Source organism: Rhinoderma darwinii, chromosome 2 (genome assembly GCF_050947455.1).
Source record: "Rhinoderma darwinii isolate aRhiDar2 chromosome 2, aRhiDar2.hap1, whole genome shotgun sequence".
NCBI lineage: Eukaryota > Metazoa > Chordata > Amphibia > Anura > Rhinodermatidae > Rhinoderma > Rhinoderma darwinii.
The window spans coordinates 356,638,269-356,663,105 of record NC_134688.1 but is presented as its reverse complement, the minus strand read 5'-3'; the positions used below and the strand labels follow the sequence as shown (position 1 = coordinate 356,663,105).

Genomic DNA, 24,837 nt, shown 5'->3' with positions numbered 1-24,837 from the left:
TGTAGAAATAGAATTTCAGGAGCCTGTATCCGTAAAGAACTAAAGACCCTGGACCTCTTCTGAGGGGAACCCAAGCCCCTCACATTAAAGGAGCAAAACTTTAACCTACCCATCTACGTCTCTGACCAATAAACAGCGCAGCAGGCACTTAAACAGTAGACCATCATGCGAGAGACACAACGCCACAAACAACAACAAAAAAACGGAGATACAAAAAAAATAGAGATACAAATAGAAAATAAAACACAGGAAACCAAATGAAAGCAATTGAAATCCTCCCTATTATCCCGGAATGAGGAGAAACAATGACCCTAGACAGAGGCCTCAGAAACAGCCCACCATGAGATAGAAAACACTACATCAAAACTTAAGATGCATAAGATTAAAGTTACAGTCAAACACCATATTGAAAATGATAGTAACATATTTGTTCAGAGTATAAAAAGCAATAGTTTAGCTAAAGCGGAGCACCAATTGAGCGCAAGGATTATAACAGCTTAAAGAGGCTCTGTCACCAGATTATAAGTGGCCTATCTCCTACATAATCTGATCGGCGCTGGAATGTAGATAACAGCAGTGGTTTTTATTTTGAAAAACGATCATTTTTGAGCAAGTTATGAGCAATTTTAGATTTAGTTTCTTAATGCCCAACTGGGCGTGTTTTTACTTTTGACCAAGTGGGAGTTGTAAAGAAGTGTATGAGGCTGACCAATCAGTGACATACACTTCTCATTGTTCCAGCCCAGCTTCTTTCACTGCACAATCTCACTGTGCTGTGGATCATGCTGGGCTGGAACAATGAGAAGTGTATGTCACTGATTGGTCACTGATTGGTCAGCCTCATACACTTCTTTACAACACCCACTTGGTCAAAAGTAAAAACACGCCCAGTTGGGCATTAAGAAACTAAATCTAAAATTGCTCATAACTTGCTCAAAAATGATCGTTTTTCAAAATAAAAACCACTGCTGTTATCTACATTCCAGCGCCGGTCAGATTATGTAGGGGATAGGGCACTTATAATCTGGTGACAGAGCCTCTTTAAATTGTTAGCCTGGCCTGCAAACAAAAAAGGGGGGGGGATAGGAGGGAGAGGTGGAAGAGGGAAAATGGGGGGGAGGGGTAATGGAAGGGTAAGAAGAAGGTAAAGAGAGAAGAGAAGAAAAGAAGAGAAAAGAAAAGGGGGGAAGGGAAAATAGACACAAGTCCAACTTAGGCGGCCGCACATTCACATAGTCATGACCCTCTGAACCAGAAGTCAGTCCATCAGGTGAAAGCAACCCAAATTAAATGTGAGATACCGACTGCAGCTCCACAATCGCAATCAACAGTAGCCAACACATAGTCCCATCAAATAATCAGGGGTTAGCCACAGAGGATAGCCTCTTCTTCATCTTGGGCGACTTGGAGTTCACCACGGGTTGCCATGATCGGCGTGTTCTGGGCATTGAGAGATCCATTGCCACCGGCATCCAAGAAGGGACATCTATAGGATCCAATTCCAACGACTGCCACGCTCGCTCTAGATCTTCAGGCGTGCGAATAGTTATCTGTCTCCCCGCTCTCATAGTCGCCAGCCCAAACGGAAAAAGCCATCTTATCGGCAACTTATGAGCCCGTAAAGCATCCGTGATCGACTTTAAGATTCGGCGCTTCGCTAGTGTACTAGCTGCAAGAACCTGATACACCGCAAGTTTAGTTCCTTCAAACACTAAAGTAAAAAAAAAAAAACACCTTTTCCCATTTTTCTTCTAAAGTAATGTAAAATAAATGATCAAAATTGGTATCGCTACGTCCGTAAAAGGCAGAACTATTACAATATACCATTATTTAATTTGCACAGTGAACACCTTAAAAAAATTTAATAATTGAAACGCTGTTTTGTTTTGTTTTTTGTCACCTTAGCTCTAAAAAAAATGTAATACAACTTTTTAATCACTTTTTATGTACCAAAAATTGGTACCAATAAAAACGGCAGCTCCTCCCGCAAGAAATAAGCCCTCACACCGCTCTATTGATGGAAAAATTAAAAAATTATGGCACTTGGAAAGCGGGGAGTGAAAATCTAAAATAAGAAAGCAAAAAATGGATCAGTCCTGAAAGGGTTAATTAATTTCCAATGAAAAAACGTATGACCATAAGTGGGGTATTTCTGTACTCGGGAGAAATTGCTTTATAAAAAATGGTTGTTTTTTTTTCCGCCTTTATTCCTTGTGAAAATGAGAAAATTCAACATTTTAGTGGAAAAAAATTTGATATTAATTTTCGCGCCCTAATTCTAATAAACTCTGCATAAGACCCGTGGGGTCTAAATGCTCACTATACCCCTAGAAAAATTCCTTGAAGGTTTTTCCAAAATGGTCTCACTTTTGGTGGGTTTCCACTGTTTTGGTCCCTCCAGTGCATTTCAAATGCAACATGGCACCGAAAACCATTCCAGCAAAATCAGAAATCCAAATGGTGCTCCTTCCCTTCTGAGCCCTGCTGTGGGTCCAAACAGCAGTTTATTACCACATATGGGGTATTGTCGTAATTGGGAGACATTGCTTTACAAATGTTGGGGTGTATTTTCTTCGTTATTCCTTGTAAATATTAAAAATTTCTATGTTGTTTCAGAAAAAAAGTACATTTTAATTTTTACAGACTAATTCCAATATATTTAGCTAAAAACCTGTGTGGTCAAAATGCTAACTATACCCCTAGATAAATATGAGTCCTGAAAGCCTCCGGGTGCTCCCTTCCTTTGGGGCCCTGCCGTGTGTCCAAACAACGCATTAGGGCCACAATGTGGGTATTTTTGAAAACACGAGAAACAGGGTGATAGATTTTGTGGTGTGTTTCTTCATTCTCATGTTCGCTTTACAAAGAAATCGGTCTTCAAACTGATACTTTTATGAAAAAAGTGAAATAATTTTTTTTTCCACCTGTTATGCATTAAATTTAGCAAAAAACTGTGGGGTCAAAATACTTACTATACCCCTAAATAAATACCTTATGGGGTCTAGTTTTCTAAATGGGGTCGTTTACGGGGAGTTTCTATCGTTCTGGCAGCTCAAAGCCTCTCCAAATGTACAGTGGGGCCTAAAACATTTTCAAGCAAAGTATGAGTCCTGAAAGCCTCCGGTTGCTCCCTTACTTTTGGGCCCTGCCGTGTGTCCAGGCAGCGCATTAGGGCCACAATGTGGGTATTTTTGAAAACAGGAGAAACAGGGTGATAGATTTTGTGGTGTGTTTCTTCATTCTCATGGTCGCTTTACAAAGAAATCGGTCTTCAAACTGACACTTTTATGAAAAAAAGTGTTTTGTTTTTTTTCACCTGCTATGTATTAAATTTAGCAAAAAACTGTGAGGTCAAAATACTTACTATACCCCTAGATAAATACCATAAGGGGTCTAGTTTTCTAAATGGGGTCATTTGTGGGGGTTTCCATCACTCTGAGACATATGAGCCTCTGAAAATCTGGCTTGGTGCAGGAAAACAAAATGTACTTCAAAATTTATAAAATTATTATTCCATTTGTAAGTCCTCTAAATTGCTGAAAATTTATTTTATTTTTTCAAAAGTGCTGCCAAAATAGAGTAAAGAGATGGAAATATATATTTAATTAAAAAAATTGTACAGTATGTGTGTACATATGTGACATATTGCAGTTAAAAATAGGGAAAGATGGTAATTTTTACAAAATTTCTTCAATTTTTTTCTATTTTTTTATTAATTTCCGCAAATTGTATCAGTCCACTAAAATAAAGTGCAACATGTGATGAAAAAACAATGTCAGAATTACTTGGATATTCAAAACTTTCACAGAGTTATTCTCTGATAAAGTCAGACATACCAGATTTGACAAATCTGGCTTGGTCATTAAAGAGGCTCTGTCACCAGATTTTGCAACCCCTATCTGCTATTGCAGCAGATAGGCGCTGCAATGTAGATTACAGTAACGTTTTTATTTTTAAAAAACGAGCATTTTTGGCCAAGTTATGACCATTTTTGTATTTATGCAAATGAGGCTGGCAAAAGTACAACTGGGCGTGTTGAAAAGTAAAAGTACAACTGGGCGTGTATTATGTGCGTACATCGGGCGTTTTTACTTCTTTTACTAGCTGGGCGTTCTGACGAGAAGTATCATCCACTTCTCTTCACAACGCCCAGCTTCTGGCAGATCATGCTGTGACGTCACTTCCCCAGGTCCTGCATCGTGTCAGACGAGCGAGGACACATCGGCACCAGAGGCTACAGTTGATTCTGCAGCAGCATCAGCGTTACTGTCAGGGGCGTAACTAGGAAAGACTGGGCCCCATAGCAAACTTTTGACTGGGGCCCCCCCCCCTCTGCTGGGTATCACACAACCCCCCCCCCCTTGTAGATAGTGCCTCCCTATAGATTCCACCACACAGCGCCCCCCTATAGATAGCACCATACACAGCCCCCTGTAAATAACGCCATACAGCCCCCTCTGTAGATAACGCCATACAGACCCCCGCTGTAGATAACGCCATACAGCCCCCTCTGTAGATTACGCCATACAGCCCCCCCCCCCCCCCAAAAAAAAAGCGGCCTATAGTTTGTCCTACAAAAGACATGCATCCCCTATCCACAGGATAGGGGATACATGTGTGATCGCTGGCAGCGATAAGGAGACCGAAAGTTCCCCGAAGTTCTCCATGACTAACCTCGGACTTCTGGCGTCTGCGCAGTTCAATAAAAATGAAAGGAGCGCTGGTCACGCATGCGCACAAGCACGACCGGTGCGCAAGTCATTTCCATGGAGCTGCAGACAGACTACGGAAGTCCGAGGTTTGCCATGGAGAACTTAGGGGGGACTTTTGGTCCCCCGTTCTCCTCATCGCTTGGCGTCCCAGCGATCCCACATGTATCCCCTATCCTGTGGATAGGGGATGCATGTCTTTTGTAGGAACAACCCCTTCAGTGGCGTCGCGCTGTAGCAGCCATAGCGGCTGCTAGCGGAGCCTGCGGCCATGGGAGGGGCCGTGCCGGCGGGTGGCACGGGCCCCCTCATGCTGCAGGCCCCGTAGAAGTCGCTACGGCTGCTATAGCGGTAGTTACGCCACTGCGCATAGGTTTGTACGGCGTAAAACTACAGCTCCCAGCATGTCCGAAACAATGATAAGGATATGCTGGGAGATGCGGTTTCACAAAAAAAAATCATACCACCATCATCTCGCTGCAGATCATACAGTGACTACAATACTGATTAGAGGCAGAATAAACATTTACATTAAGTGACTCACCGGTGACGTCTCAGATTCTAGTTCTTTTCTTCTCACTCCGATTCAGACCTCTATGATGGATTTCTCCCGGGCATGACCCATTTCTGGAGTTTTCCCGCTCAGATGTCTTCAGCTTCTCACTTTTAAAACATTTCTGCACCTGTAAACAAAGTTAAAATTCTCAACACCTCTAAATATAACTGTCACACACACACACACACACACACACACACACACACACACACACACACACACACACACACACACACACCGTGCCCCCTGTAGATAGTGCCCCCTGTAGATAGTGACCTACATAGAAGCCCCTGTAGATAGTGCCCACATATGGACTCCAGAGCTGCAAGGCAATAGTGCTAACCACTGAGCCACCGTGCTGCCCTACATATAGCTTCCCCTATAGTTAGTGCTCCACGTATAGCCCACCTCTGTAGATATTGTCCCACATATAGCCCACCCCTGTAGACTGTGCACTACATATAGCCACCCTGTTGCTAGTGCCCCACAGGTAACCCACCCCTGTATATAGTGTCCCACACATAGCCCACCCCTATAGAAAGTACCCTAAAAAATAGCTCCCCTATAGATAGTGCTCTACATATAGCCCACCCCTGTATAGTGTCTCACATATACTGCCCCACATATAGACCCCCTGTAGATAGTGGCCCACATCCCCACATACAGACCTCCCCTGTAGCTAGTGCCCCACATATAGACCCCCCCCTGTATATAGTGGCCCACATATAGACCCCCCTGTATATAGTGGCCCCCACCCCCACATATAGACCCCCCTGTAGCTACTGCCCCACATATAGACCCCCCTGTAGCTACTGCCCCACATATAGACCCCCCTATATATAATAGCCCACATAAAGACGACCCCCCCCCTGTAGATAGACCCCCCCACTATAGATAATGCCATTCACATTTTTATGTGGAAAAAAATATATAAAGTTGACATACTCACATTCTCCGGTTCCCACGCTGTTCACTGGCGATGCAGACATGCTCTCTTCTGAGCATGTCTGCAGGAGCTGAACGAGCGTCCTCCAATGACGCTGATTGGCGGGGCAGAATGACTTGCCCCGCCAATCAGCACCTTCCAAGCATGGAAGCGGCGCGATGATGTCATCGCGCCGCTAGCCAATCAGTGTCATTGTAAGGCACTGGATGGTCAGGCACGGAACATGCCCGGCGATTCAGTGCTAATACATGTATTTGGCTGCCGCTAGCACCGGGGCCCCCTCCGGTGCTAGCGACACCTACAGGCATGAGAGTGCCTGTGTAAGGCTCGGTGGCGCGGGCCCCACAGTAGCGGTGCTACCCCTGTAGCAGCTATAAAGGCTGCTAGCGGCGCCACCGGGCATTTGGGAGGGCGTGTCGGCTGGCGGCACGGGCCCCCTCAAGCCCCGGGCCCCGTAGCAGCCGCTACTGCTGCTACCGCGGTAGTTACGCCACTGGTTACTGTAATCTACATTGCAGCGCCTATCTGCTGCAATAGCAGATAGGGGTTGCAAAATCTGGTGACAGAGCCTCTTTAAGGTACAAACAGGCCCGGTCATTAAGGGGTTAAGGGGGTAAAATACCCATATGTATACAAACCATGCATGTAAAATTAATCTTTATCTGTGGTTGTGGCCCTGTCAGACATAAACCTGTGTCAGGGCACGGGGTGTGGACCCACTGGGCCGTTCCACGTAGCGGGATAGCAGCTGGCCAAACCGGTACAATGCAATGTCTATGGTCCAGAAAGGGTACCTGAGGCTATGTAGACCATAGCGGTGGATTCAGGCTAAGATGAGGCTCCGACACCAGACAGACTCCCGGTGGGGTGCGACACAACACGGCTCCAACTCTTGACGGCACAGAGGCATGGTAACACGGGATACAGGGTATAGGCAGCAGGAACGGGTAACACTGGGAACTGGAGGACACTAGGAGAACATTTTCAATGACAAACTTTAGGTAACACAACAACGCTCAGGCAATGATCAAGAGGGCAGAGCCCCATTTATAGTCCAGCAGCATTCTGGGCTAATTGCAGATATTCTGCAACTGCGCGCACTGGCCCTTTAAGGCCACGCACGGGCGCGCTCCCTGCGGGAGACAGTCTGAACCAGGAAGTGAGTGCTGGGGTTTCTCAGGAGGGAGATGCTGCCGAGAACTCACTCGTCCATGGCCGTGGCCGTCAGAGGGTAAGTCAGGACGACGGTCCGTGGCTATAGACGTTACAACCAGCACCAAATCGACTCGTTTGTTACTTTTGAAATTCATCGATTTATTTTGTTTTATGTTTTCTCAGATACACAAAGATGGAACAGGAAATTCCATTTAAAATATTTCCCCTGCAAAGGATAAGCAGCAGTCACGTGTCTGCAGTTAAACCTCAGGCAGTGGTGGAAAACTCTTCATTTTTTCAGGTAAGAAAACTATGGTTAATACTTTTTATCCAATTTTTTTTATTTTCTTTATATAAATGTTTGTAATCTGTTGGCAAATGCTATGATCAAGTTTTATTTGATATAATTGCTCACACAATTGGATGTATGTTGTACGAATAGTAGAATTAATTCCTCATGAACACTGGTGTGACAAATTTGTTGCAGAAAATAATATAATTTAAACACTATGGACACCTTTGACATGGAAAAAATTATCCTGACCTATGTTAGTGGTTGCTTTGAGTTAATAAAAAGTTGCACTAAGTTTCAGGCTAAAATATCCATCATATCATTCATATTCAGAAACCCTAGTTTCAAACTTGGTTCATATGGGCATGCCCCTCCTAGTAATAGATTCTGGACATGGGTATGGTAAATCCAGAATTCTGCTGCCTTCACTATCTCTCATGCACTAGCACAGGTTAATTCCTGTACTGCTTTTCCCTTCTAAGGCTATGTTCACACGGAGTATTTTGGGGGAGGAATATCTGCCTCAAAGTTCCAAACGGAATTTTGAGGCAGATATTCCTCCCCCAAAATACTCCGTGTGAACAGCAATTATCGCGCCGTTTTTCGCCCGCGGCCATTGAGCGCCGCGGGCATAAAACACGCTTTCTCCTGCCTCCCATTGAAGTCAATGGGAGGTCGGAGGCGGAAGCGCCCGAAGATAGGGCATGTCGCTTCTTTTTCCCGCGAGGCAGTTTTACTGCTCGCGGGAAAAAGACGCCGACGCCTCCCATTGAAATCAATGGGAGGCGTTCTCGGGCCGTTTCTGCCGAGTTTTGCGACGCGGTTTCCGCGTCAAAAAACTCGGCAAAAGACCCCGTGTGAACATAGCCACTGTGTGATCTCCTCTTCCCTGTCCTGAAACAGGCACTGAAGCTGCTTGTGTGTGTAAGAGCTTTCCTCTCTCTCTCTTCAATGGTGCTGCTTGTCTGATCGCTTCTCCTTCGCCTCCTGCAATAGATTGTGTGTGTGTGTGTGTGTGTGTGTGTGTGTGTGTGAGATCTCTCCCCCACTGCAGATTCTGCCCCTGCAAAATCGGAGTGCTCTCCTTTCTCTCTAATACAGATTACTCTGCTGTGTACAACTTCTTTCCCCTCCCTTCCTTCTGGTATCTCTAAGGCTGGATTCACACGAGCGCGGCGTTTTGCCTGCACAAAAGCCACTTAACAGCTCCGTGTGGCAGCAGGATATGATGCGCGGCTGCGTGCTTTTCGCGCAGCCGCCATCATTATAACACTCCATTTGGATGTTTGTAAACAGAAAAGCACGTGGTGCTTTTCTGTTTTTATTCATCCTTTTGACAGCTGTTGCGCGAAACACGCAGTTCACACGGAAGTGCTTCCGTGCGGCATGCATGGTTTTCACGCACCCATTGACTTCAATGGGTGCGTGATGCGCAAAAAACGCCCAAAGAACGGACATGTCGTGACTTTTTTTCAGCGGACTCACGCTGAGTAAAAATCACGCACATGTCCGCACGTCCCCATAGTCTAATATAGGTCCGAGCGACACGCGTGAAAATCACGCGCATTGCACGGACGTAATTCCCGTTCGTCTGAATAAAGCCTAAGGGTATGTTCACACGGCTTATTTTTGGGCCGAAAAATCGGAAGCACAACGCCTCCAAACATCTGCCAATTGATTTCAATGGGAAAAACTGTGTTCTGTTCCAATGGGCAGTTTTTTTACGTGGGAGTTTTGAACAACGGGCACGGAAAAAATTGGCCGCGAAAAAGAAGTGCAGGTCCATTTTGGAGCTGTTTTTCATAGACTCTATTGAAAACAGTTCCAAAAACGGCCTTAAAAAAGCCGCAAAAAACGCGGATGGCTTAGAAAACGTCTGAAAATCAGGAGCTGTTTCCCCTTGAAAACCTACTCCGTATTTTCAGACGTTTTTGAGTTTGCGTGTGAACATACCCTAACATTGATAAAACTGAAGGGGAGAACAAAGGAAGTTAAGTTGTCCTGGAGCTTCCTTAATAAAACTACAATGTCCTATTTTCCTGTGGGTCATTGTCCGTCAGAAAGGAATTTCATATTAGTGTTCACTATGGAGGCTGATTATGGATCAAACTAGGAATCTTTGCATTTCCATCTAGATCCACCATTCTCAAACACCTTATTGAATGTGATACACCAACATCTCTGCAGGAGAAGAGAAGGGAGACACCCCACTGCTCATACCTTACAATATTCCAAATCACGCTTGTTTAACTGGTTCCCGACCGCTGGCTGTATTTTTACGGCCAGCGGTCAGGGTCCTTAAAACCCGAGCCATAGACTTTTTACGGCTCGGGTTTTAACTTGCTGCCCGTGCGATCGGGCAGCTGAATGTCGGGTCTCCGGCTGTCAGTGACTGCCAGGGACCCTGAGGAGAAGATAGAAGCAGCTTTCGCTGCTTCTGTCTTCTCCGATTTCTTTTTACACAGCGTTCAATGAACGCTGTGTATAGGAATAGAGACAGCAGCAGCCACCGATATTTTCTCAACGTTTTTCAGTGGCTGTATTACTCAGTGTTTTCCTATTTAATGCATAATTATAGAATTTGTTTCCTGGGCCCAAGTCCATAACCTTACATTATTCACATTAAACTTAATTTGCCATTTCTCTGCACTCGCCTACAACTTCCCCCAATCCCTCTGTAATTTTATATTATTTTGTGTTTATTACTTTACAGAGCTTGGTATCCTCTGCAAATATTGAAATTATACTCTGTAAGCCATCATTTCTAAACCTAATAAATATAGGTCTCGATACTGACCCATTGTGGAGCCTCACTAATATCTGCGACCAAATCTAAGGATGTACCATTAATAACCAGCCTCTGTTTTCTATCACAGAGCCAGTTGTTAACCCAATTACACATATTTTCCCCCTGCCCTGCACTAACCTTTTTTTGTGGCAGAGTGTCAAACGTTTTTGCAAAGTGTAGATTCACAACATTTACAGCCTTACCCAGTTCCATTCTAGAACTTGCCTCCGCATAGAAACGAATCAAATTAGTTGGAAAGGGCCAATCCCTCATAAATCCATGCTGATGCTGCGTTCTGCTTTCATTAAGATACCCCAGCATAGCATCTCTTAGAAAACCTTAATTTTTTTTTTACTACAATGGAGGCCTATTTTTTCCGGGCTCAGTTTTTGACACCTTTTTGAATATCGGCACCACATTTCCTATGTGCCAGTCCTGTGGAACAGACCCTGTCATGATAAAATCTTGAAATGTTAGAAACAAGGGTCTCTCTATCACATTAATTAAATCCTGCAGAACTTGGGAGTGTATGCCATCTGGACCTGGTGAATTGTCTATTTTAGTGTTTTAACGCGCGCTGCACTTCTTCCATGGATAACCATGCGACATTTGATGAAGAATTTACTGTACTTAACTCCTAATCTTGCAGTAGAAAAAAAGCCATTTAATAAATTGCCCTTTTCATCATCATCATCCTCCTCGACCATTACATCCAGATTATTTTTGAGAGGGCCAACACTCAGTTTTTAGTTTATTATTTATGTATTTGAAAAATATTTTTGGGTTATTTTTACTTTCATTGGCAATGAGGCTCTGTTTAAATTTTTGATTCCTTTTATTTGTCTTTTATACAACTTATTTTTTTCTTTATAATGTAAGGCCTCATTCACACGGCAGGGTTTCCCGGCCGGGTGCTGGCCGTTCATAAATCGGCCGGCACCCGGCTGCATTAGGAATAATAGACCCCTAATGGGGCTATTCACACGACCGATATTTTGACGGCCGGAAAAACCGGCCGTCAAAAAATAGGACATGCTCTATCTTCGCCCGGGTACCCGGCCGCCCGGCTCCCATAGAAGTCTATGGGGCTGGGTATTACACGGCCATCACTACTGTAGCGACGCCACTATAGCAGAGCGGGGAGGTATCTCCCCGCTTTGCTATGTGCTAGCCGCACTTTAGCTCCTTGAAGGAGCGGAATCCCCGTGTTTTCGGGGATTCCGCTCCTGGACAGAGCGCTTGATGTCTCTGTCCATATCTGGGCAGTGACATCAGGGGAAACTCCTGAAGCGGAATCCCTGAACACATGGGGATTCCCCTTCAGGAGTTGCCGCTGATGTCACTGTCCGGATCTGCCCGGCCCGGCACAGATGCAAAACTTTATGCAAACCGGCCGGGCAGAATGGCCGATTTTACCGGCCGGCACTCGGGCTCGGGAACGACCCGTTCGTGTGAATCCCACCTAATGCTGTATCACTACATCTTGCTTTAGTAGTTTAAACAATTTCTTTTTTTTATCATTTATTGCTCCCTTGCAGTTTTATTTAACCTGATCGGTTTCCTCCCATTACTAACCGGTTTATTGCCATACGGTATATATCTTTAACAGAACATACTTAAAGAGGCTCTGTCACCAGATTTTGCAACCCCTATCTGCTATTGCAGCAGATCGGCGCTGCAATGTAGATTACAGTAACGTTTTTATTTTTTAAAAAACGAGCATTTTTGGCCAAGTTATGACCATTTTTGTATTTATGTAAATGAGGCTTGCTAAAGTCCAACTGGGCGTGTTTAAAGTAAAAGTCCAACTGGGCGTGTATTATGTGTGTTACATCGGGGCGTTTTTACTTCTTTTACTAGCTGGGCGTTCTGACGAGAAGTATCATCCACTTCTCTTCAGAACGCCCAGCTTCTGGCAGTGCAGACACACAGCGTGTTCTTGAGAGATCACGCTGTGTCGTCACTCACTTCCTGCCCCAGGTCTTGCATCGTGTCGGACGAGCGAGGACACATCGGCACCAGAGGCTACAGTTGATTCTGCAGCAGCATCGGCGTTTGCAGGTAAGTCGATGTAGCTACTTACCTGCAAACGCTGATGCTGCTGCAGAATCAACTGTAGCCTCTGGTGCCGATGTGGCCGACACGATGCAGGACCTGGGGCAGGAAGTGAGTGACGTCACAGCGTGATCTCTCGAGAACACGCTGTGTGTCTGCACTGCCAGAAGCTGCGTGTTAACGAACAGAAGTGGATGATGCTGATTCGTCAGCATCATACACTCCCATTCCTAACGCCCAGCTAGTAAAAGAAGTAAAAACGCCCCGATGTACGCACATAATACACGCCCAGTTGTACTTTTACTGTAAACACGCCCAGTTGTACTTTTGCAAGCCTCATGTGCATAAATACAAAAATGGTCATAACTTGGCCAAAAATGCTCGTTTTTTAAAAATAAAAACGTTACTGTAATCTACATTGCAGCGCCGATCTGCTGCAATAGCAGATAGGGGTTGTAAAATCTGGTGACAGAGCCTCTTTAAGAGGCTTTTAAAAACATTTTTTGTGTACTTTTACATTTGAGAACATTGTCCCAGTTTATGCCATCAAGGTCATTCTTTAGCCGATAAAAATTGACCTATCTGAAGTTGTGTTTTTGTAGCTCCTATACTAAAGATCTTATTAACCCCTTCCCGCTTTTGACCTTCCTGACCGAGCCTCATTTTTCAAATCTGACATGTTTCAGTTTATGTGGTAATAACTTCGGAATGCTTTTACCTATCCAAGCTATTGTTTTCTCGTGACACATTGAACTTTATGTTACTGGCATAATTTGCTCGATACATTCAGTATTTAATTGTGAAAAACACCAATTTTTTTTTCGAAAATTAAATGTATCTGCTTGTAAGACAGGCAGTTATACCAAACAAAATTGTTGCGAATTAACATCCCCCATATGTATACTTTAGATTGGCATAGTTTTTTGAACATCCTTTTATTTTTCTATGACGTTACAAGGCTTAGAACTTTAGCAGCAATTTCTCACATTTTCAAGAAAATTTCAAAAGCCTATTTTTACAGGGGCCAGTTCAGTTGTGAAGTGACTTTTAGAGCCTTATATATTCGAAACCCCCAATAAGTCACCCCATTTTAAAAACGTAACCTTTAAGCCGTTTCACAGGAATTAAAGCAATGCAAATTTTTTTTTTTTTTTGCAGAAATCCATTTTTAATCAATTCTTTTTGTAATGCAAAGTTTTACCAGAGAAAAGCATCTCAATATTTATTGCCCAGATTCTGCAGTTTTTAGAAATATCCCACATGTGGTCCTAGAGTGCTTATGGACTGAAGCACAGGCCTCAGAAGCAAAGAAGCACCTATTGGATTTTGGGCCTCCTGTTTATTAGAAAATATTTTAGGCACCATGTCAGGTTTGAAGGGCTCTTGCATTGCTAAAACAAAGAAATTATCTTGGGGTATAGTGAGCATTTTGACCCCACCTGTTTATTGCAGAAATTATTGGAAGTAGGCCGTGAAAATGAAAATCTATATTCTTTCAAAGAAAATATAGGTCTAGCTAATTTTTTCTCATTTCCACAAGGACTAAAGGAGAAAAAGCACTACAACATTTGTAAAACAATTTCTCCCGAGTAAAAAAATACCCCACATGTGGTAATAAACGGCTGTTTGGACACACGGCAGGGCTTAGAAGTGAAAGAGCGCTATTTGGCTTTTGGAGCTCAAATTTAGCAGGATTGGTTTGCGGAGGCCATGTCGCATTTACAAAGCCCCTGAGGGGACAAAACAGTGGAAACCCCCCACAAGTGACCCCATTTTGTAAACTACACCCATTGAGGAAATTATCTAGGGGTATAGTGAGTGTTTTGACTCCACAGGTTTTTTGCATAAATTATTGGAAGTAGGCCCTGAAAATGACAATCTAAATTTTTTCAAAGAAAATGTAGGTTTAGCTAATTTTTTATAATTTCCACAAGGACTGAAGGAGAAAAAGCACCGCAAAATTTGTAAAGCAATTTCTCCCGAGTAAAACAATACCCCGCATGTGGTCATAAACGGCTGTTTGGACACGCAGCAGGGCTTAGGAGGGAAAGAGCGCCGTTTGGCTTTTGGAGCTCAAATTTAGCAGGAAAGGTTTGCGGAGGCAATGTCGCATTTGCAAAGCCCCTGAAGGATAAAAACAGAGAAAACACCCAAAAAGTGACCCCATTCAGGTAACTACACCCCTTGAGGAATTCATCTAGGGGAGTAGTTAGCATTTTAGCCCCACAGGGGTTTCAGAGATTTTACTAGAATTGGACAGTGAACATAAAAAATATCCTTTTTCTTCAATGAGATGTAGCTTTAGCTCAAAAGTTTTCATTTTCTCAACAAAATAAAGGAAAAAATGAACCCCAACTTTTGTAAAGCAACTTCTCTGAAGTATGGAAATACCCCATATGTGGTCATAAACTGCTGTTTGGGCACATGGCAAGGATCAGAAGAGAAGGAGCGCCATTTGGCTTTTGGAGTACAGATTTTGCCGGATTGATCTCTTGGCACCATGTCGCTTTTGCAAAGCCCCGAAGGTACCAGTACAATGGAAACTCCCCAAAAGTGACTCTATTCACGAAACTACATCCCTTGAAGAATTCATCTAGGGGTGTAGTGAGCATTTTGACCCCACAGATGTTTCATAGATTTTATTAGAATTGGGCCGTGAAAATAAAAACAATCCTTTTTCGTCAAGAAGACGTAGCTTTAGCTCAAAATTTTTCATTTTATCAACAAATAAAAGGAAAAAAAGAACTACAACATTTGGAAAGCAATTTCTCCAGAGTACGGTAATACTCCATATGTGGTCATAAACTGCTGTTTGGGCACACAGTAGGGCTCAGAAGGGAAGGAGCGACATTTGGCTTTTGGAGTACAGGTTTTGCTGGATTGGTTTCTGGGCGCTATGTCGCATTTGCAAAACCCCTTTGGGACCAAAAAAGTAGAACCCCCCCAGAAGTGACTCCATTTTGGAAACGACACCCCTCAAGGTATTTATCTAGGGGTGTAGTGAGCATGTTAACCCTGCAGGTGTTTTGCAGAAATTAGTGTGCACTCAATGTTGCAGAGTGAAAATGGGATTTTTTCCATAGATATTCTAATATGTGGTGCCCAGCTTGTGCCACCATAACAAGACAGATCTCTAATTATTATGCTGTGTTTCCCGGTTTTAGAGTCACACTAAATGTGGCCCTAATATTTTGCCTGGACTATCGACAGGGCTCACGAGTGAAAGAGTACCATGCGTTAGTTGAGGCCTAATTTGACAACTTACATAGTATTGGTTCACAATTGCAGAGGCTCTGATGTGAAATAATAAAAAAAAACCCTGAGAAGTGACCCCATTTTGGAAACTACACCACTCAAGGCATTTATTAAGGGGTGTAGTGAGCAATTTTACCCACAGGTCTTTTCCATAAATAATTGCGGTGCGGATAGTGCAAAGTAAAAATTTTAATTTTTTTCCCTAGATGTGACATTTCAGTGGGAAATATGTTGTGCCCAGCTTATGCCACTGGAGACACACACCCCAAAAATTGTTAAAAGGGTTCTCCCGTGTATGGCGATGCCATATATGTGGAAGTAAACTGCTGTTTGGGCACACTGTAGGGCTCAGAAGGGAGGGATCACCATTTGGCTTTTGGAGCGTGGATTTGCTCGGTAGTAGTTTTGTTTGAGTATTACTTGTATTACAGTTTATAATGTGGGTGTACATGTAAGCTGGGCAGAGTATATCAGGGGCATAGTCAGGTGGTATAATAATGGGGTAAACAATAAAATAATCCATAGATGTGTGTTACGCTGTGAAGCAATCCTCTCTGCAGAGGCAAGTGTCGCACTAATAAATGGTGTCCTTTCTTATCCCCCTTATGGTACACACTCTGCACCTTTGCAGTTTTGGAAATTTTACATTTTTGGAAATTTTACTGGGAAAGCGTGTTCCTGGTATAATACGGGCACCCTCTCTTCCAGCAGATATGTTTAGGGCCTTGATAAATTTTTATATAGCGTTCACCACGCGTCATAAATTACATGTTAACTTTATTCTGCGGGTCAGTGCGATTCCGGCGATACCAAATTTATAGCACTTATAGCAACTTTTTGCACAATAAAATTACTTTTGTAAAAAAGAAAAAGAAAGTATTTTTTCTGTCGCCATATTGTAAGAGCCATAACTTTTTTAATCGACTGAGCTGTATGAGGGCTTGTTTTTTTGCGAGACGAGCTATATTTTCATAGGTACCATTTTTAGATACATGCGACCTTCTTTTTGATCACTTTTTATTTCAATTTTTGGAAGACAAAGTGACAAAAAAAAAACACAGCAATTCTGGCAGTATTTTTTTAGTTTTGTTTTTACAATGTTCACTGCACGGGGCAAATAACAATATTTTTGATAGCTCAAGTCGTTACGGACGCGGCGATACCAAATCTGTATGGTTTATATCTTTTTGATAAGGGAAAAAGGGCAATTTGTGTTTTATTTTATTACTTGAAACGTTTATTTTTGACAACGTTTATTTAGACTTTTTTTTTTTTTTACACTTTTTTTTATTTTTTTACACTTTTCTTTAGTCTCACTAGGGCACTTGAAGGTCCAACTGTTTGATGTTCTATTACATTGCACTACCTATGTAGTGCAATGTATTAGAACTGTTAGTTGTTCAATGACAGCAAGCCGTTCAGGCTCCGCCTCCGGGCCTAATCGGCTTCCGTAATGGCAGACAGGAGGCCATTGTTAGGCCTCCTGTTGCTATAGTAGCAGTTGCCAGCCTTGCCATCGCATGGCAGGGCTGCCGATTTGTTACAAACCACAAAGATGCAGCAATCGCTTTCAATCACTACATCTAAGGGGTTAATGGCAGGAATCTGAGCTAGCTCCGGTTCCTGCCGTTACAGCGGGGTGTCCGCTGTAACATACAGCAGACACCCACTGCCGATGACGCCGACTCCGCTTCTGAGCTGGAAGCTGAGCCAGTACCATCATGCCGATGGTACCAGAAACATTTTAGGCCCCGCCTCCGAGCGGGGCATAGGAGGCTTCCGTTGCTGGCAGACCGGGAGGCTAGTATTAGGCCTCCGGTTGCCATTGCAGCCACTGGCAACCCAGCGATCACGTTGCTGGGGTGCCGGTGGCTAAAAACCCCTCACATGCTGCGATCTCTATTGAGTGCATCTGAGGGGTTAATCGGCCGGATCGGATGTTACCTCCGCTCCTGGCCGTTACATCAGGGTGCCAGCTGTAACATACAGCTGGCACCCGGCGGTGATGGTACGGGCTCATCTCCTGAGCCCGCACTATCACCGCGATGTAATGGTACTGCGCATTGCGGGATGCCCTGCTCAACAGCGCCATATATATATGCGGCGGCTGTCGAGAATGGGTTAAAGAATAAATGAAAAATTGTGGGAAACTTGAAAAATATTATTCATGGAGTGGGATGGGAAAAAACAGCGATTCCTCCATAGTTTTTTGGGTCTTGTTGTTTTTATGGCGTTCACCGTGCAATGAAAACTACATGTTAACTTTATTCTGTGGGTCAATATGATATAATTTTACTTTCACAAGGGAAAAACAAATTGTTGAAAACAAAATTTTACTGTTTTATTTTTCTTTATTTGGGGGCGAGTTGTAGTTTTTCTTGGTACCATTTTGGGGTACATAGGACTTTTTGATCACTTTTTGTTCCATTTTTGTTTTTGTGAGAGATGAGGTTACTAAAAAACAGGAAAAATTGGGTAAGGGAAAAGAAGAAAAAGGGGGGCAAGACTTTTATTATATTTATGTTGAGGTCGCCTTCAATTATTATTGTTGATACCGACAATTGAATAGGGAAAGGAAATGCAATGCAATGTCCCCTTTAATTGCTATGGAAAGTTTCCTATATCATTTATGTTCAGATATTGTTTATTGAGTCATTTTTATTTCTTTTTATTTTACTCTTAACCCCTTCCCTCTTTAGCCACTTTTGACCTTCCTGACAGAGCCTCATTTTTCAAATCTGACATGTTTCACTTTATGTGGTAATAACTACGGAATGCTTTCATCTATCCAAGCGATTCTGAGATTATTTTCTCGTGACACATTGCACTTTAAGTTACTGGCAAAATTTGCTCAATATGTTCAGTATTTAATTGTGAAAAACACCAAAATTTAGCGAAAAATTGCAAAAATTTGCATTTTTCTCAATTTAAATGTATCTGCTTGTAAGACAGGCAGTTATAATACACAAAATTCTTGATAATTAACATCCCCCATGTGTCTACTTTAGATTGGCATCTTTTTTGAACATCCTTTTATTTTTCTATGACATCACAATGCTTAGAACTTTAGCAGCAATTTCTCACATTTTCAAGAAAATTTCAAAAGGCTATTTTTACAGGGGCCAGTTCAGTTGTGAAGTTGCTTTGAGGGCCTTATATATTAGAAACCCCCAAAAAGTCACCCCATTTTAAAAACTTCACCCCTCAAAGTATTCAAAACAGCATTTAGAAAATGTCTTAACCCTTTACACATTTCACAGGAATTAAAGCAAAGTAGAGGTGAAATTTACAAATTTCATATTTTTTTGCAGAAATACATTTTTAATACAATTTTTTTTATAACACAGAAGGTTTTACCAGAGAAATGCAACTCAATATTTGTTGCCCAGTTTCTGCAGTTTTAGAAAATATCCCACATGTGGCTCTAGCATGCTAATGTACTGAAGCCCTGGCATCCGAAGCAAAGGAGCACCTAGTGGATTTTGGGGCCTTATTATTGTTAGAATATATTTTAGGCACCATGTCAGGTTTGAAGGGCTCTTGCGGTGCCAAAACAGTGAAAATCCCCCAAAAGTGACCCCATCTGGGAAACTACACACCTCAAGGAAATTATCTAGGGGTGTAGTGAGCATTTTGACCGCACAGGTTTTTTACAGAAATTATTGGAAGTAGGCCGTGAAAATTAAAAGAAAATGTAGGTTTAGCGATTTTTTTTCTCATTTCCACAAGGACTAAAGGAGAAAAAGCACTGCAAAATTTGTAAAGCAATTTCTCCCGAGTAAAAAAATACCCCACATGTGGTAATAAACGGCTGTTTGGACACACGGCAGGGCTTAGAAGTGAAAGAGCGCTATTTGGCTTTTGGAGCTCAAATTTAGCAGGATTGGTTTGCGGAGGCCATGTCGCATTTACAAAGCCCCTGAGGGGACAAAACAGTGGAAACCCCCCACAAGTGACCCCATTTTGTAAACTACACCCATTGAGGAAATTATCTAGGGGTATAGTGAGTGTTTTGACTCCACAGGTTTTTTGCATAAATTATTGGAAGTAGGCCCTGAAAATGACAATCTAAATTTTTTCAAAGAAAATGTAGGTTTAGCTAATTTTTTATAATTTCCACAAGGACTGAAGGAGAAAAAGCACCGCAAAATTTGTAAAGCAATTTCTCCCGAGTAAAACAATACCCCACATGTGGTCATAAACGGTTGCTTGGAGACACGGCGTGGCTGAGAAGGGAAACAGCGCTATTTGGCTTTTGGAGTTCACATTTAGCAGGAATGGTTTGCGGAGGCCAGGTCACATTTACAAAATCCCTGAGGGGACAAAACAGTGGAAACCCCCCACATGACCCCATTTTGGAAACTACATCCATTGAGGAAATTATCTAGGGGTATAGTGAGTGTTTTGACCCCACAGGTTTTTTGCATAAATTATTGGAAGTAGGCCCTGAAAATAACAATCTAAATTTTTTCAAAGAAAATGTAGGTTTAGCTAATTTTTTATAATTTCCACAAGGACTGAAGGAGAAAAAGCACCGCAAAATTTGTAAAGCAATTTCTCCCGAGTAAAACAATACCCCACATGTGGTAATAACCGGCTGTTTGAACACACGGCGAGGCTTAGAAGGGAAAGAGCGCTATTTTGCTTTTGGAGATCACATTTAGCAGGAATGATTTGCGGAGGCCATGTCACATTTGCAAAGCCCCTGAGGGGACAAAACAATGATAACGCCCAAAAAGTGACTCCATTTAGGAAACTACACCTCTTGAGGATTTCATGTAGGGGTGTAGTGAGCGTTTTGACCCCACAGATGTTTCATAGAACTTATTAGAATTGGGCAGTGAAAATAAAAACAATCCTTTTTCTTCAATAAGACGTAGCTTTAGCGCAAATTTTTTAATTTTCTCAACAAATAAAGGAAAAAAAGAAACCAACATTTGTAAAGCAATTTCTCCCGAGTAGGGCAATACCCCATATGTGGTCATAAACTGCTGTTTGGGCAAACGGCAGGGCTCAGAAGGGAAGGACCGCCATTTGGAGTGCAGATGTTGCTGGATTGGTTTCTGGGCGCCTGTGGGCCCAAAACAGTGGAAACCCCCCAGAAGTGACCCCATTTTGGAAACTACACCCCTCAATGCATTTACCTAGGGGTGTAGTGAGCATGTTAACCCTGCAGATGTTTTGTAGAAATTAGTGTGAACTCGATGTTGCAGAGTGAAAATGGGATTTTTTCCACAGATATGCCAATATGTGGTGCCCGGCTTGTGCCACCATAACAAGACAGCTCTCTAATTATTATGCGGTGTTTCCCGGTTTTAGAAACACCCTACATGTGACCCTAATCTTTTGCCTGGACATATGACAGGGCTCAGGAGTGAAGAGTACCATGCGGAGTGGAGGCCTAATTTGGCGATTTACAAAGTATTGGTTCACAACTGCAGAGGCTCAGATGTGAAATAATAAAAAGAAACCCCTGAGAAGTGACCCCATTATGGAAACTGCACCCCTCAAGGCATTTATTAAGGGGTGTAGTGAGCATTTTCACCCCACAGGTCTTTTCCATAAATGAATGCACTGCGGATGGTGCAAATTAAAAATGTATATTTTTCCCTAGATATGCCATTCAGTGGCAAATATGTCATGCAAAGCTTATGACGCTGGAGACACACACCCCAAAAATTGTTAAAAGGGTTCTCCCGGGTATGACGATGCTATATATGTTGAAGGAAACTGCTGTTTGGGCACGCTGTAGGGTTCAGAGCCGAGGGAGCACCATTTGGCTTTTGGAGAGCGGATTTTGCTTGGTACTATATTTGTTTGAGTATTGCTGGTGTTTCCATTTATAATGTGGGGGTACATGTAAGCGGGGCGGAGTATATAAGGGGCATAGTCAGGTGGTATAATAATGGGGTAAAAAAATAAAAAAAAATAATCCATAGATGTGTGTTACGCTGTGAAGCAATCCTTTCTGCACATGGCAGTGTCGCACTGATAAATGGTGTCATTTCTTATCCCCCTTTTGGTCCACACTCCGCACCTTTGTAGTTTGGGGAATTTTGCTGGGAAAGTGTTGTCCTGGTATAATACGGGCACCGTCGCTTCCAGCGGATATGTTTGGGCTCTCCCCTTCCTGGTTTCCTAATTTTAGGTCCTTGATAAATCGCCTCTTGAAACAGAAGAAATGTTCCCCTCGGGCACAACTGCATATTTTTTTATTTCCTGACTTATTGGAGCCATAACTAATTTTATTTTTCATAGACGTAGCGGTATGAGGGCTGGTTTGTTGCGGGACGAGCTGTAGTTATTATTGGTACCATTTTGGGGTACATGCAACTTTTTGATCACCTTTTATCCTATTTTTTGGGATGCCAGGTAAACAAAAAAACGCAATTCTGGCACAGCTTTTTTCGTTTTTTTTAAACAGCGTTCACCATGCGTTATAAATTACATGTTAACTTTATTCTGCGGGTCAGTACGATTCCGGCGATACCTAATTTATAGCACTTTTTTATGTTTTACAACTTTTTGCACAATAAAATTACTTTTGTAAAAAGAATGTATTTTTTCTGTCGCCAAGTTGTGAGAACCATAACTTTTTAATTTTTTTGTCGACGGAGGTGTATGAGGGCTTGTTTTTTGCGGGACGAGCTATAGTTTTTATAGGTACAATTTTTGGATACGTGCGACTTTTTGATCACTTTTTATTCTAATATTTGTAGGGCAAAGTGACCAAAAAACAGAAACTCTGGTAAAGTTTTTGACGTTTTTTTTTTACGCTGTTAACCGCGTGCAATAAATAATATAATATTTTGATACCTCAGGTCGTTACGGTCGTGGCGATACCAAATACATATGGTTTATTATTATTTTTCAATAATAAAGGACTTGATAAGAGTAAAATGGGGATTGTGTTTTATTTGATTACTTGAAACTTTTATTGTTTTCACACTTTTATTTTTTGCACTTTTTTTTACACTTTTTTATACTTTTTTTACACTTTTTCTCAAGTCCCACTAGGGGACTTGAAGGTCCAACGGTCATATATTTTTTTTTCTAATACATTGCACTACCTATGTAGTGCAATGTATTAGATCTGTCAGTCATTCACTGACAGCAAGCCGATTAGGCTTCGCCTCCCGGCGGGGCCTAAATCGGCTTCCGTAATGGCAGAGCAGGAGACCATTGTGTCTCCTGTTGCCATAACAGCAGTCGCTAGTCATGATTGCCTGTCAGGGCTGGCGATCTGCTAGTAACCGCTACGATCAGCAATCGCTTTCGATTGCTGCATCGAAGGGTTTAATGGCAGGGATCGGAGCTAGCTCCGGTTCCTGCCGTTACAGGTGGATGTCAGCTGTACAGTACAGCTGACTTCCACCGCTGATGACGCCGGATCAGCTCCTGACCCGGCGCCATCTTGCCGGCAGCTACGGAAGCCGATCAGGCTCCGCTGCCGGGCGGATCTTGACCGGCTTCGGTGCTAGGCAGACCGGGAGGCCAGTATTAGGCCTCCGGTTGCCATTGCAGCCACCGGAACCCCGGCAATTTCATTGCTGGGGTTCCGATGAGCTGCAAACACCTTAAGGGCAGCGATCGCGTTTGAGCGCTGCATTTAAGTGGTTAATGGCGGGGATCAAAGCTAATTTCGGTACCCGCCATTACAGCCGGATGTCAGCTGTCAGATACAGCTGAGATCCGGCGATTATGGCACCGACTCAGCTTCTGAGCCGGTGCCAAACATTTGGCGTAAGTATACGACATTTTGCGGGAAGCACTGGCTTTCCATGACGTATATTTACGGCAAATGTCGGGAAGGGGTTAATATTATAAATTATTAAGAGTAAAATAAAAAGAATAAAAATTACTCAATAAACAATATCTGAACATAAAAGATATAGGAAACTTTCCACAGCAATTAAAGGGGACATTGCATTGGATTTCCTTTCGATATTCAATTGTCGGTATCAACAATAATAATTGAAGGCGACCTCAACATAAATATAATAACAGTCTTGCCCCCCTTTTCCTTCTTTTCCCTTACCCAATTTTTCGTGCTTTACATTGGTGGTATACACCTGGGCAAGAACTGATATTCTAAAAAACAGTGATTCTGGCGGTTTCAAATATTGTTTTTATTTTTTTGTTTTTTTTTACTGCATTTACCGTGCGGGTTAAATAATGTTAAATCATAAAAGATCAGACTTTTACTGAAGCGTCGTTACCAATTATGTTTAATTACATAGTATGGTTGAAAAAAGACACATGTCCATCAAGTTCAACCAAGGGATGGGAAAAGGGAAGGTAAAAATTTCTACACATAGGAGCTAATATTTTTTTGTTCTAGGAAATTATCTAACCCTTTTTTAAAGCCATCTACTGTCCCTGCTGCGACCAGCTCCTGCGGTAGGCTATTCCATAGATTCACAGTTCTCACAGTGAAGAAGGCTTGTCGCCTCTGCAGGTTGAACCTTTTTTTCTCCAGACGGAGGGAGTGCCCCCTTGTTTTTTGAGGGGGTTTTACATGGAACAGGATTTCACCATATTTTTTGTATGTGCCATTCATATATTTATATAAATTAATCATGTCCACCCTTAGTCGTCTTTTTTCAAGGCTAAATAGGTTTAATTCTTTTAATCTTTCCTCATAATTTAGATTCTCCATGCCCCTTATTAGCTTTGTTGCTCTTCTTTGTATTTTTTCCAATTCCAGGGCATCCTTTCTATGAACTGGAGCCCAGAACTGAACTGCATATTCTAGATGAGGCCTCACTAATGCTTTGTAAAGTGGTAATATTACATCCCTGTCCCGCGAGTCCATGCCTCTTTTAATAAACCACAATATCTTGCTGGCCTTTGACTTTTCCCTTCTTATATTGTCCACAGTACCTAGAACTCCTAGTTAGGACCGTCTACATCCACTTCTTCTTCTTTTTTTTTTTTTTTTCTTGATTATATTTTTGTCTTTTCCCCAGAAGGGTTTGGAGCCGTCGGCTCCCCTTATGTACACCCCACAACTCCTTGGGATTAAAATCTGGTCATTGAGCAGTTATCTCCTTTTAAGCGTCTGAGTGAGATCTTGTTCAA

At 42.6% G+C, this 24,837-nt stretch overlaps 1 protein-coding gene across 3 annotated transcripts in view; it reads left to right on the top strand.

Moving 5' to 3' along the window:
• The window catches only part of SYCP1 (synaptonemal complex protein 1), a 433,751-nt gene that overhangs the window by 58,047 nt on the left and 350,867 nt on the right, over positions 1–24,837 (top strand). For all 3 annotated transcript variants that reach the window (XM_075850715.1, XM_075850716.1, XM_075850717.1), the window contains exon 2: positions 7,550–7,667. In XM_075850715.1, the coding sequence (XP_075706830.1) occupies positions 7,560–7,667 (108 nt within the window). In that variant the 5' untranslated portion in view covers positions 7,550–7,559. The remainder of the gene's footprint in view (positions 1–7,549; positions 7,668–24,837) is intronic.